The sequence below is a fragment of the Erpetoichthys calabaricus genome, chromosome 12 (assembly GCF_900747795.2).
Source record: "Erpetoichthys calabaricus chromosome 12, fErpCal1.3, whole genome shotgun sequence".
Classification (NCBI taxonomy): domain Eukaryota; kingdom Metazoa; phylum Chordata; class Cladistia; order Polypteriformes; family Polypteridae; genus Erpetoichthys; species Erpetoichthys calabaricus.
This window is the reverse complement of record NC_041405.2, coordinates 125,305,365-125,318,435: the sequence shown is the minus strand read 5'-3', so window position 1 is coordinate 125,318,435 and position 13,071 is coordinate 125,305,365. Positions and strand designations below refer to the sequence as shown.

Sequence of the window (13,071 nt, the reverse complement as noted above, 5' to 3'; positions counted from 1 at the left end):
GCACAAGATAAGTCTACGTGCCAGTAGTGAGGTAAACGCAATTACAGTTTGTTTGTCTTTAAGCCCATCTGGGAGTGCAGCAAGCACAGCTGTTAATGGGTTTGGAGTGATTGTGGCACAGAGGCTATCTGATTGGCATGCAATGATTTTTGTCCACAATGATGTTAATTTGGTGCAGGCCCAGAATAAGTGGCCCAATGAGACTGGAGCTCGATTATAATGTTCATAGGTTGACTCTTGCCCTGGAAGCATTACGGATAATTTTAAATTAGATAAATGAGCTCCATAAAATATTTTAAGTTGAATGACTGAATGCTTTGCACATGTGGAGCTGGCATGTATGCTATGCATGGCTGCCTTCCACTCCTTTTCTGAAATATTAACTGACAGATCCTTTCCCCAATGTACTCTGGGGCCTTTGAAAGGAAGGGACTTTAAAATATTTTTTATAAATTGTAGATATGCTATCTGAGTCTTCAAGACTGATCAATATTTCTTCTGGAATGGAACAAGGTGGGAGGTGAGGAAAATTGGACAAGTTCTTTTTAGCAAAGTTTCTCGCTTGAAAGTAGTGTTGTTAAGAAGTTGAATTTGAGGTGGAATTGTTCACAGGATGCAAATATATTATCTTTGTACGAGTCTCTAAGTGTTTTAATCCCAGACATTTTCCAGACATTAAATTGTGTATATTTTTGAGAGGGTGGAAAAAGGTGGTTGTCGTGTAAGGGCACAACAGATAAAAGGTTCTTTGTCTTACAGTGCTTCCTACATTAGTTCCATATTCTGAGAGAATAAAGGTAATTGGATTTAAAACAAAATTAAAGTCTACAGCCATTATAATTTTGTGAGTGTTCACATTAGGGATTGATGCAAGTACATTTTGGAAGAAAACTCTATCATTCATATTAGATGCATAGATATTAATCAAATTCAGGTTAGTATTAGATAAATTGCCCAACCACATGATATATCACCCTTCAGAATTAGATATTGCCTCTGACAATACAAATGGAATAGTTCTATGTATTAAGATTCCCACACCCCTGGTTTTCTTTGTATACCTGGAGTGAAATATTTGGCCAGACCACTATTTTCTTGGATCCTGTTTTGATATCTATAGTGAGGAGTTCAAATTCTCCTTGTGTTCAAGTGCAAATAGCAAAACTATTACCATAAAGAAATAATGAGGTGATACAATTGAAATGTTTAAAATATGAAAGTAATTAATACAGTGGATTGAGAATGTTAGTTTAAATTGAGTTCATCAAGGACACAGGGACACAGCTGGAAACTTGTTAAGGGTAAATTTCACACAAATGTTACAAAGGTTAAACCACAGACACAAGGAATAAGTTACCAATAAGTGTGGTAAATAGCAGGACTTTAGAGATTATCAACACCAAACTTGATGTTACTTTGGAGACATTAGGCAGATAGGATTGGTGAGCTTTGTTGGGCTGAATGGCCTGTTCTTGTCAAAAGTTTTGTGATGTTCTTATATGGTTTTCCTCCCACAGTCCAAAGCCACACTGTTTGATGGCATGCTGGGGGGCTCTTTATTAGTTCATGTGTTTCAGGGTGGTATCTCATTTAGTGTTGATTCCAGTTTTATGTATATTACTTCAAAAAAACTTAAAACAAAAAAAGTGAAACATCCCTGTATCTATGTAATGTTCATTTGCAACAAAAAATATCAGATTTCAGATTTCAGCAGCTTCTTTGGAAGTAATGAAGTAAAAATAGATTAATACGTATTTTTGTACAAGAGGAACATCCATCTGAATCTGTGAATGTCCACTCACCTTTAGCTGCATAACACTAAGTTAGATATTTTTACCTTTTTTTCTCTTTATATAGGAAAGAAAATTTATTGGTGGATCTGGACAAATCAGTGAGCGAATAGCTGAATTACTTGGCAGCTGTGTCAGACTTAATGAGCCTGTTATAAAAATCTGTCAGAAAGATACAGCAGTCTTTGTAGAAACAATAAGTGGGGGAAAATATGAGGTAAGTGATGCCTTTTGGTAAATAACATACTAAGGAAAAGACAGACCTACATACAAAAATGGAGGTAAACTAAAATAAATTGATTTTATGTCTGTATAGTAGATCCATGCCCAGGCTCTGCCCGTGTGAGGTTTGCATGATCTCTTGTGTCTGCATTGTTTTTCTTCCAGGTGTGCCAGTTTTCCTCCCACACAGTTTTCCTGTGTGTGTGTGTGTGTGTGAGTAAGTCCTATGATGGACAGGTGTACTGTTCAGAATTGGTTCCTTTCTTGCACTCGGTGTTTTCAGGACAGACTCTGGTCCCCTTCAGCACTGAAATGGATTACATGGCTTAGAAAATTATATGCTATGTAATGTTATATTAAAATAACTTATACAGTTCTACTCTCTCTCTCTCTCCCTCTTTAGGGTTCCTATATAGTTAACGCTGTTCCACCTGGCTTGACAATGAAGGTACACTATGACCCTCAATTGCCTTCTGTAAGAAACCAGCTTATCCAAAGAGTTCCAATGGGGTCCATCATTAAATGTATGATGTATTACAAGCGCCCATTCTGGAAAGAAAAGGGTATCTACATGCTGAATTTTCATTTTATTTGTTGATTGCATTAATGTCTCCTCTAGTCCCATGCAAAGGTGGATTGCTTCAAGAAAGAACATCAAGAAGTATTGAAGGACTTGGGGTATGACATAATAAAACATGGCCTGTTCAAACAGCTCATGTAAATAGATTTGGATTTTGAGAGAGATGTGGATGCTTCAACTTCTCATGTCATGTTGGTGAAGGTTAAGGTACCACTCATACCTCATCACTGTAATGCTTGATGCATTCCTGATGTTGATCTTCTCTCTTTTTTCAAAATGCCATGTACATTCAAGGGGGAAAACAGTAAATCTTTCTTGACTTATGCGGCATAGCCTTTACTGGGAAAAGTTTGAACCAAAAATGAAAAGCAATGATTCAAAAAGCAAAAATATAAAACAGGTGATCATCTTAGTGGCGAGGATAAGAATAAAGAGGCTGTAGCCTTCAAGCTCCATTGCTAAACTGGTAAACTACAGTTTTATAGGCGCTCACAAGCACCCAAGGACCAACCTGCGGCACTGCACAGCCGACAGAGCTAGAACCACAAGGCACAAAGATAGTTTTCACATATGACAAAAAGCAAAGTATTTCTACATAAGGAAATTACATTAGGCAAATGATGGAAATTTGACAAAGTTGAGGGTTTTATAAACATTTTAAATATAAATTAAATTACTAATTGAAACATATTACTTATTTTGCACAACATCTGGTAAGGTGATGCTCCACTGGCCCTTAATGCAGAAATGCCATTAGTTTAAACTATTAGAAATTTAAAATATGCATAAAGTTAATAATAATTTGGGTTATGCTTAATCCTATCAGGATCTAAATTCCATTTTTATCTTGTTAATTTATTTGTTGCCTTGCAGTACGGAGACCCAGGTTTGTGTCCCAGGTCCACCCTGAGTTGAGTTTGCATGTTCTCCCTGTGTCTGTGTGGGTTTCCTCACACAGTCCAAAGACATGGAGGTTAGGTGGACTGGTGATACTAAAGTAGCCTTAGTGTGTAGTTCAGGTGTGTTTGCCCTGCAATGAACTGTCAATGGGTCCAGAGCTTGTTCTTGCCTTGAGTCCTATGATAGCTGGCATAGGCTCCAACCCCACCGTGACCCTGCTCAGGACTAAGAGGGTTAGAAAATGACTGACTAGTTTGTTTGAATTGTTCATTGTATTTACTAATCCATTCGCTATTTTAATTGTAATTCTTTTACTTGTTGTACAGCATATTAAGTTATTCATTTTGCATGAAAATGTGCTATATAAGTAAATGTTGTTGTTTAAAAGCACAATTTGGTAATGAAACTTGTCTGTAAAATATAAAAATAAATCCTAGTTATGTACCAGTCTCTTATAGTTTTATATGGTACATTAGCTGTGCTAGCCATTTTAAACTAGTTGAAATCTATTGGAATGCATTTCCAGATATCTTAAAGTGACAGGAAGTCCCAGTTTTACAGGAAGTCACTTTGAGGTATGTTGAATTGAATGTCAGATATCTCACAATGCACAGTGTTGTTTTACTTTTTTTACTTTACTATATCTCAAATGCATGGAAATTTATTTCAAGATATTTCAAAATGGTTTTGAAATATGTTAAAGTTCATTTGAGATTTGTGAAAAAGAGACCAGGATGCCATCTTGAAATGCATATATTTTGTAATATCTGTAGTAATAAAATTCATTTCATTTGTCATTCCACACAGATGGTGCATCACAAACATTTGCAGCAATAAAATGCATTGCATTTTTCATTCCAACAAATTGCACATTTGTTATATGCCATTTGGTATGAGATTCACACAAGTAATGGTAATGTTTGTGATGTGCCATCTTTTGAATAACAGAGACTTAGCAACTGGACAAAGACACAGATACTTGTCCTTTTATGGGGGTGGATTGCATGATAAATAAATAAATAAAAACTCAGAGTGCTAGACACTTGTACAGAGATATGTAAATTCTGGCATTTTCAGCCTAAACCTGTAAAATGATTTGCTTGGTGTCAGTCTCGTGTCTCTCTAAGTAGACTACAAAGCCTTCCTGTAGCCTGCTTTGTGAGCGCATTTTCAAAAATTGATTTGTTTATAGAAGGTGTGATTAAAGATGCTGAAGCAAAACTAAAACTCATCTATAGGGATAAAAGCTTTCATGGTAAATGTTTCTTTTTGATTAGATTACTGTGGAACTATGATGATTGAAGATGAAGATTCTCCCATATCAATGACTCTTGACGATACAAAACCTGACGGCTCATATCCATGTATTATGGGGTAAATATATTAAAAAATCCACATTTATATAGACCCATATGTTGCCATGGCGGTGAAATCCCAAAGCGCATGACTCCTAGTCAGTCCTTGTTTAAATAGTGGATACATTTTGACAAGGCCAGGCCATTCAGCTCAACAAGATAGATAGATAGATAGATAGATAGATAGATAGATAGATAGATAGATAGATAGATAGATAGATAGATAGATAGATAGATAGATAGATAGATAGATAGATAGATACTTTATTAATCCCAAGGGGAAATTCACAAAATTCACAAATCTCGCAACCCTATTGCCCTAATTTCTCCAAAGTGATATCAAGTTGGGTTTTGAAGACCCCTAAAGTCCTAGTCTGCCACAGTACTTGGGAACCTTATGCCATGTGTCTGTATTTCTCTTATTTGATTAACAACTTTTGTACATTTGCGAAATTTATCCCCTTCATAATTCTGAACACTTTAATCATGTCATGCATTAATTTGCATTTGCTTAAACTAAAAAGGTCCATTTCCTTTCATTTTTCCTCATAAGTAATACTTCTCAGTCCCAGAATCAGCTTTATTTCTCTAGTGCAGTCGTGCCTTCTTTCAAAAATGAAGATCAAAACTCTACACAGTAGTCCAGATGAGATGTCACAAATGAGTTATAGAATGTAAGCATAGCTTCCCTTGACTTGTGCACCACACTTACGGCTATTTAACTTAACATCCCATTAGCCGGTGTATTATATACTGAAGTTACTTGTGCCCCCTGTGTTTGCTTGGGTTTCTTCTTAGAGTTCTTATTTATGTTTAACTGGTTGGTGTGAAAGTTTCTGCTGGATTTTCCACTCTTATGAACTCTCTCCCTCTCTAGGGATTTCTCCTATTTTGTACATTTAAGGTAATTTAAGGCAGCATTTTATATTATGTTAAGTGTTGGACAGTCGTCTTTGCTGCTCTGTCAAAGCAACCATGTAGTCCACATGTCTATTGTGTGGTCTTTCTTCTTGGACCACTCTTAATTGGCCCCATTTGAGTGAATGTACATATGCACGTGAGTGAGTCCTGTGATGGTCAGGTTCCTGTCCAGACTGTGTAAAGGGATAAGCTCAGGTCCTCATGAGACACTGAATCGAATTAGGCTGGTTGGATAGATTTTACAATATGTTGCCATCCATCCATCCATTGTCTCCCGCTTATCCGAGGTCGGGTCGCGGGGGCAGCAGCTTGAGCAGAGATGCCCAGACTTCCCTCTCCCCGGCCACTTCTTCTAGCTCTTCCGGGAGAATCCCAAGGCGTTCCCAGGCCAGTCGAGAGACATAGTCCCTCCAGCGTGTCCTGGGTCTTCCCCGGGGCCTCCTCCCAGTTGGACGTGCCCGGAACACCTCACCAGGGAGGCGTCCAGGAGGCATCCTGATCAGATGCCCGAGCCACCTCATCTGACTCCTCTCGATGCGGAGGAGCAGCGGCTCTACTCTGAGCCCCTCCCGGATGACTGAGCTTCTCACCCTATCTTTAAGGGAAACCCAGACACCCTGCGGAGGAAACTCATTTCAGCCGCTTGTATTCGCGATCTCGTTCTTTCGGTCACTACCCATAGCTCATGACCATAGGTGAGGGTAGGAACATAGATCGACTGGTAAATTGAGAGCTTCGCCTTGCGGCTCAGCTCCTTTTTCACCACGACAGACCGATGCAATGCCCGCATTACTGCGGATGCCGCACCGATCCGCCTGTCGATCTCACGCTCCATTCTTCCCTCACTCGTGAACAAGACCCCGAGATACTTGAACTCCTCCACTTGGGGCAGGATCTCGCTACCAACCCTGAGAGGGCACTCCACCCTTTTCCGGCTGAGGACCATGGTCTCGGATTTGGAGGTGCTGATTCTCATCCCAGCCGCTTCACACTCGGCTGCGAACCGATCCAGAGAGAGCTGAAGATCACGGCCTGATGAAGCAAACAGGACAACATCATCTGCAAAAAGCAGTGACCCAATCCTGAGCCCACCAAACTGGACCCCCTCAACACCCTGGCTGCGCCTAGAAATTCTGTCCATAAAAGTTATGAACAGAATCGGTGACAAAGGGCAGCCCTGGCGGAGTCCAACTCTCACTGGAAACGGGTTCGACTTACTGCCGGCAATGTGGACCAAGCTCTGGCACCGATCGTACAGGGACTGAACAGCCCTTATCAGGGGGGCCGGTACCCCATACTCTCGGAGTACCCCCCACAGGATTCCCCAAGGGACACGGTCGAATGCCTTTTCTAAGTCCACAAAACACATGTAGACTGGTTGGGCAAACTCCCATGCACCCTCCAGGACCCTGCTAAGGGTATAGAGCTGGTCCACTGTTCCGCGACCAGGACGAAAACCACACTGTTCCTCCTGAATCCGAGGCTCGACTATCCGACAGACCCTCCTCTCCAGGACCCCTGAATAGACTTTTCCAGGGAGGCTGAGGAGTGTGATCCCTCTGTAGTTGGAACACACCCTCCGATCCCCCTTCTTAAAGAGGGGGGACCACCACCCCGGTCTGCCAATCCAGAGGCACTGTCCCCTGATGTCCATGCGATGTTGCAGAGGCGTGTCAGCCAAGACAGTCCTACAACATCCAGAGCCTTGAGGAACTCCGGGCGTATCTCATCCACCCCCGGGGCCCTGCCACCAAGGAGTTTTTTGACCACCTCGGTGACCTCAGTCCCAGAGATGGGGGAGCCCACCTCTGAGTCCCCAGGCTCTGCTTCCTCATTGGAAGGCATGTTAATGGGATTGAGGAGGTCTTCGAAGTATTCCCCCCCACCGACCCACAACGTCCCGAGTCCGAGGTCAGCAGCGCGCCATCCCCACCATATACAGTGTTGACACTGCACTGCTTCCCCTTCCTGAGACGCCGGATGGTGGACCAGAATCTCCTCGAAACCGTCCGAAAGTCATTCTCCATGGCCTCCCCAAACTCCTCCCACGCCCGAGTTTTTGCCTCAGCAACCACCAAAGCCGCATTCCGCTTGGCCTGCCGGTACCTATCAGCTGCCTCCGGGGTCCCACAGGACAAAAGGGTCCTGTAGGACTCCTTCTTCAGCTTGACGGCATCCTTCACTGCCGGTGTCCACCAGCGGGTTCGGGGATTGCCGCCACGACAGGCACCGACCACCTTACGGCCACAGCTCCGGTCAGCTGCCTCAACAATAGAGGCACGGAACATGGCCCATTCGGACTCAATGTCCCCCACCTCCCTCGGGATGTGGTCGAAGTTCTGCCGGAGGTGGGAGTTGAAGCTACTTCTGACAGGGGGCTCTGCCAGATGTTCCCAGCAGACCCTCACAACACGTTTGGGCCTACCACGCCTGACCGGCATCCTCCCCCACCATCGAAGCCAACTCACCACCAGGTGGTGATCAGTTGACAGCTCCGCCCCTCTCTTCACCCGAGTGTCCAAGACATGTGGCCGCAAGTCCGACGACACGACCACAAAGTCGATCATCGAACTGAGGCCTAGGGTGTCCTGGTGCCAAGTGCACATATGAACACCCCTATGCTTGAACATGGTGTTCGTTATGGACAATCCGTGATGAGCACAGAAGTCCAATAACAAAACACCGCTTGGGTTCAGATCAGGGGGGCCATTCCTCCCAATCACGCCCTTCCAGGTCTCACTGTCATTGCCCACGTGAGCATTGAAGTCTCCCAGCAGAACGAGGGAGTCCCCAGAAGGTATGCCCTCTAGCACCCCCTCCAGGGACTCCAAAAAGGGTGGGTACTCCGAACTGCTGTTCGGTGCATACGCACAAACAACAGTTAGGACCCGTCCCCCCACCCGAAGGCGAAGGGAGGCTACCCTCTCGTCCACCGGGGTAAACCCCAATGTACAGGCTCCAAGTTGGGGGGCAATAAGTATACGCACACCTGCTCGGCGCCTCTCACCGGGGGCAACTCCAGAGTGGTAGAGAGTCCAGCCCCTCTCAAGGAGATTGGTTCCAGAGTCCAAGCTGTGCGTCGAGGTGAGTCCGACTATATCTAGCCGGAACCTCTCAACTTCGCGCACTAGCTCAGGCTCCTTCCCCTTCAGAGAGGTGACATTCCACGTCCCAAGAGCCAGTTTCTGTAGCCGAGGATCGGACCGCCAAGGTCCCCGCCTTCGGCCACCACCCAACTCACACTGCACCCGACCTCCTTGGCCCCTCCCATAGGTGGTGAGCCCATGGGAAGACAATATGTTGCCACATAACATTAAATCCGTTTAATCCATTTCAGGTTTGTGAGGGACTGGAGCCTACGCTCGCAGCATTGGAACCAAGGGAGGAATCAGCTCTGGACAGGATGCAAGTCACAGGGCCCATCCATACACACACACATATGTCAACAATTTAGAATCACATTCACAGTTAGCCCAACAAACATTTTTGGAGGTTGGAGAAAAAACTGAGTAAATGGAGAAAACCCCATGCACCTGGACACTGGATCTGTGAGCAGTAGCACTAACCACTACATTACTGTACCACACATTATATCAGCTTTAATTAGCAGATTTTCGTAAACAGCCTGTTGAAAGATTACACAACCTTAATGTCACAAATGGCAAAAACCTTGCTACCCATGCTTTTCTGTCTTAAACAGATTTATCTTGGCCAGGAAAGCTAGGAAATTCATCCAGCTGAGCAAGGAAGAGAGGTAAGCAATCCATGTGATTTGGTGTTTCCGTTCTAGTGTGGGCTTAATCATGCAATGAGTTCTCAAGATGTAGACCACTGTTGGCAAAGAGCAGTGGAACCAATACACTACAAGTTTGTTTTTTTCTTCTTTATCCTAATAATTTCATATATTTTCAATTTTTTTTACCTTGTACATACAGTACATGCATGTATACAGTGGATTTAATAAAGTAGGCAGATCTCTTCACTTTCGGAATTTATGGTGTTATAGATTTACTTCTTAAATGGATCCAGTTGCCATTTTTGCCTGTTAATCTACACTCAACCCATAATGACAAAGTGAAAACATGTTTTCAGAAAGGTTTGTAAATTTAAAATAAAAAACTGAAATTCTTCATTTATACGAGTTGTGATCAAAAAATACGGTGAATGTTTTAAAAAAGAAATGTTTATTGCAGTAAAAGATTTACAACTACTAGTCACCCTCAAAATACTCTCCTCCACTTCGAATGCACTTAACCAAACGCTCCTACCACTTCGCAAAGCAGTTCTGGAAGTTTTCTTTCGAGAGTATCTTTAGTTGGGTCGTGGCTGCCTGGATGTCCTCAATGGATGGAAATTGTTTGCCTTTCATGGTCATTTTCAATTTAGGGAACAGCCAGAAGTCGCACAGTGCCAGATCCGGCGAATAAGATGGATGCAGACACAGCGAAATGTTTTAATTCGACAGAAATTGTCGTACTAGAAGGGATGTGTGACAAGAATCGTTGTTATGATGAAGAAATGAACCGTTTCAACATTTTCCTCGGTTATTGATGTTGAAGGAAGTCCTGATCTTTTCCTGTCTTCAACCGAGTCAGATTCATTATGAAATCGATCAAACCACTTGTAAACAGTCTTAATTGTCGGTGCAGTGTCACCATAAACTGATTATAACATCTGATGGGTTTCCTGAATGTTTTGCAATTTGAAACAAAATTTCATGTTAATGCGTTGCTCAATATCCATTATTAACGACAAAGTTGAAATCACAAATCAAATCACATTTGAACTCAACAGTGGCTCACAAACGACTGACAGTATCAAACAAGTTGAAACTTGTCACAAATTTGGCTCTAGGATGTACATGTTAGAACCTGCATTGAATTGTTTTGCGTTGCTCTTGGATGGTGCTCTGCATCAACATTCACTGAAGTCTTTGATCACACCTCATATAAGTATTGAGATCCTTAATTCAATAGTTTGTAGAAGCTCCTTTGGCAGCAATTACAGCTTTGATTGTTCTTGGGTAGTTCATCCTATTCTTCCAGATAGATCCTCTCAAGTTCTGATAGATTGGATGGAGAGTGTCTGTAAACTGCCATCTTCAGGTCACTACACAGATGTTCTATCTGGGCTTTGGCTGAGCCACTCAAAGACAGTCAAAGACTTGTCCTGAAGTCACCCCAGCGTTGTCTTAGTTCTATACTTTAGGTCATTGTTATGCTCATAGGAGAACCGTCTCACCAGTCTGATGTCCATTGCACTCTGGGGCAGATTTTCTTCAAGGAACCTTCTATATTTGGTTACATTCATCCTTGCTTCAATTCTGACCAGTCTTCCTGTCCCTGCCAATGAGAAGCACCCCCATATCATGATGCTGCCACCACCATGCTTCCCTGTATTAGGAAGGTGATGAACAGTGCCTGGACTTCACCAGACATTGTGCTTGGGGATCTTACCCAAAAAGTTCAAATTATGTCTCATCAGACCAGATTAACTTTTTCCTCATGCTTTCAGAGTCCTCTAAACTAACATATGCCTTTTACTCAAGAGTGGCTTCCCACTCTACTGTAAACTCGTGATTGTTAGAGTGCTTCAATGATGGCTATTCTTCTGACAGGCTCTCCCATCTCAGCAGAGGACTTCTTAAGGTCTGTGAGAGTGACCACTGGCTTCTTGACTATATCACTGAATAAGGCCCTTCTTGATCGTTTACTCAGTTTGGCCAAACAACTAACTCTAGGAAGTATCCTGTTTCTTCTAGTCTTCTTCCATTTCACAATTATTTGGGCCACTGTGCTCCTGGGGACAATCAAAGCTTTAGAAATGGTTTTATACTCTTGCTTTGGTCTATGCTTCACTATAGTCAGATCACAGAGGTCTACAAAGAATTCCTTGGTTTGTTTTATGTCTTCACCTGCAGTGTGGATTGTGGGAGCTTACATAAACAGGTGTGTGCCTTTCTAAATAACATCCAATTGATTCCATTTCCCACAGGTGGACTCCAATCAAGTTCTAGAAACATTCTCAGGGAGTATGGAGTGCCATAGCAAAGAGGTGGAAAACTTAAATGAAAGAGATTTATAATTAACAAAATTGTAAACTTTTTTGAAAACGTGTTTACTTTGTCATTATGGGTTATTGAGTGCAGTTTGATGACCAAAATTTGAAAATATATCCATTTAAAATGAAATCTACAACACAACAAAGTGTGCAGGAAAGTGAAAGCATCTGAATATTTCTTGTACCTACTGTATAACGTTTATAACAGATTTTGCTATTTATTACACTTTTCCTTAAACTGCATTGATGCAGATTTTTCTTGATTGTATAATTTCAAAGTGTGTTATTTGTTAGATTTGCTGATACTAATATATTGTTTAACACTGATATGAGGATCACATTTACACATGTTCATGTATGTTAAAAGACAACACATATTGTGAACGTCTCATTCTCAATGTATATCTGTCAGATTAAATGGTTTTTGTAACGAAAATTTTAAAATAAGTTCTGAAATAGTATACTGCAAATGGTTTGCTCATGGGAAATGTACTATATCAATACAATTGAAAATAAATAAATGTATCAAATGAAAATATGTTTTACAGGAAGGTTAAGGTCTCCGAAATTTACGCAAAAGTTCTTGATTCTGAGGAGGCACTCCATGTAAGTTCTAAGGCTTTATTTACTCTGCAGGTTCTCTTTCTCATGGATGCTGTATATTCTGTAAGCACCTAACTGTCTTCAGGTACCACATACTGTATATAAGGTCACAACATCTACATCTCTGAAACTCACCATACGCAGTAACACAAGTTAGAATGCGTTACATTCAGAAATTGGGCTAACTGATTTAAGAGATGGAACATTTGACATTTTTAGTGACTTCATCAGAAAGTCAATGACCTAATTTTTATTTAATAAACATTTTATAATAGTGAGTCATGTTCAAAAATAACTGATAACAGAATGCATTTAAATGCATTTGTAAATACTGTATGCACATTATAACAGCATTTTATAATATTATGTAGTTAAAAATGTAACCCAGATAGATAGATAGATAGATAGATAGATAGATAGATAGATAGATAGATAGATAGATAGATAGATAGATAGATAGATAGATAGATAGATAGATAGATAGATAGATAGATAGATAGATACTTTATTAATCCCAAGGGGAAATTCACATTCTCCAGCAGCAGCATACTGATACAAAAAACAATATTAAATTAAAGATTGATAATAATGCAGGTAAAAACAGACAATAACTTTGTATAATGTTAACGTTTACCCCCCT

General features: G+C 41.4%; 1 protein-coding gene across 1 annotated transcript in view; it reads left to right on the top strand.

Annotated features, from left to right (window-relative positions):
• Positions 1-13,071, top strand: part of LOC114663148 (amine oxidase [flavin-containing] B-like) — a 71,088-nt gene that overhangs the window by 42,977 nt on the left and 15,040 nt on the right. The window contains exons 7-11 of the mRNA XM_028816900.2: positions 1,858-2,007; positions 2,416-2,575; positions 4,770-4,866; positions 9,469-9,522; positions 12,377-12,434. Of these exons, the coding sequence (XP_028672733.2) occupies positions 1,858-2,007; positions 2,416-2,575; positions 4,770-4,866; positions 9,469-9,522; positions 12,377-12,434 (519 nt within the window). The remainder of the gene's footprint in view (positions 1-1,857; positions 2,008-2,415; positions 2,576-4,769; positions 4,867-9,468; positions 9,523-12,376; positions 12,435-13,071) is intronic.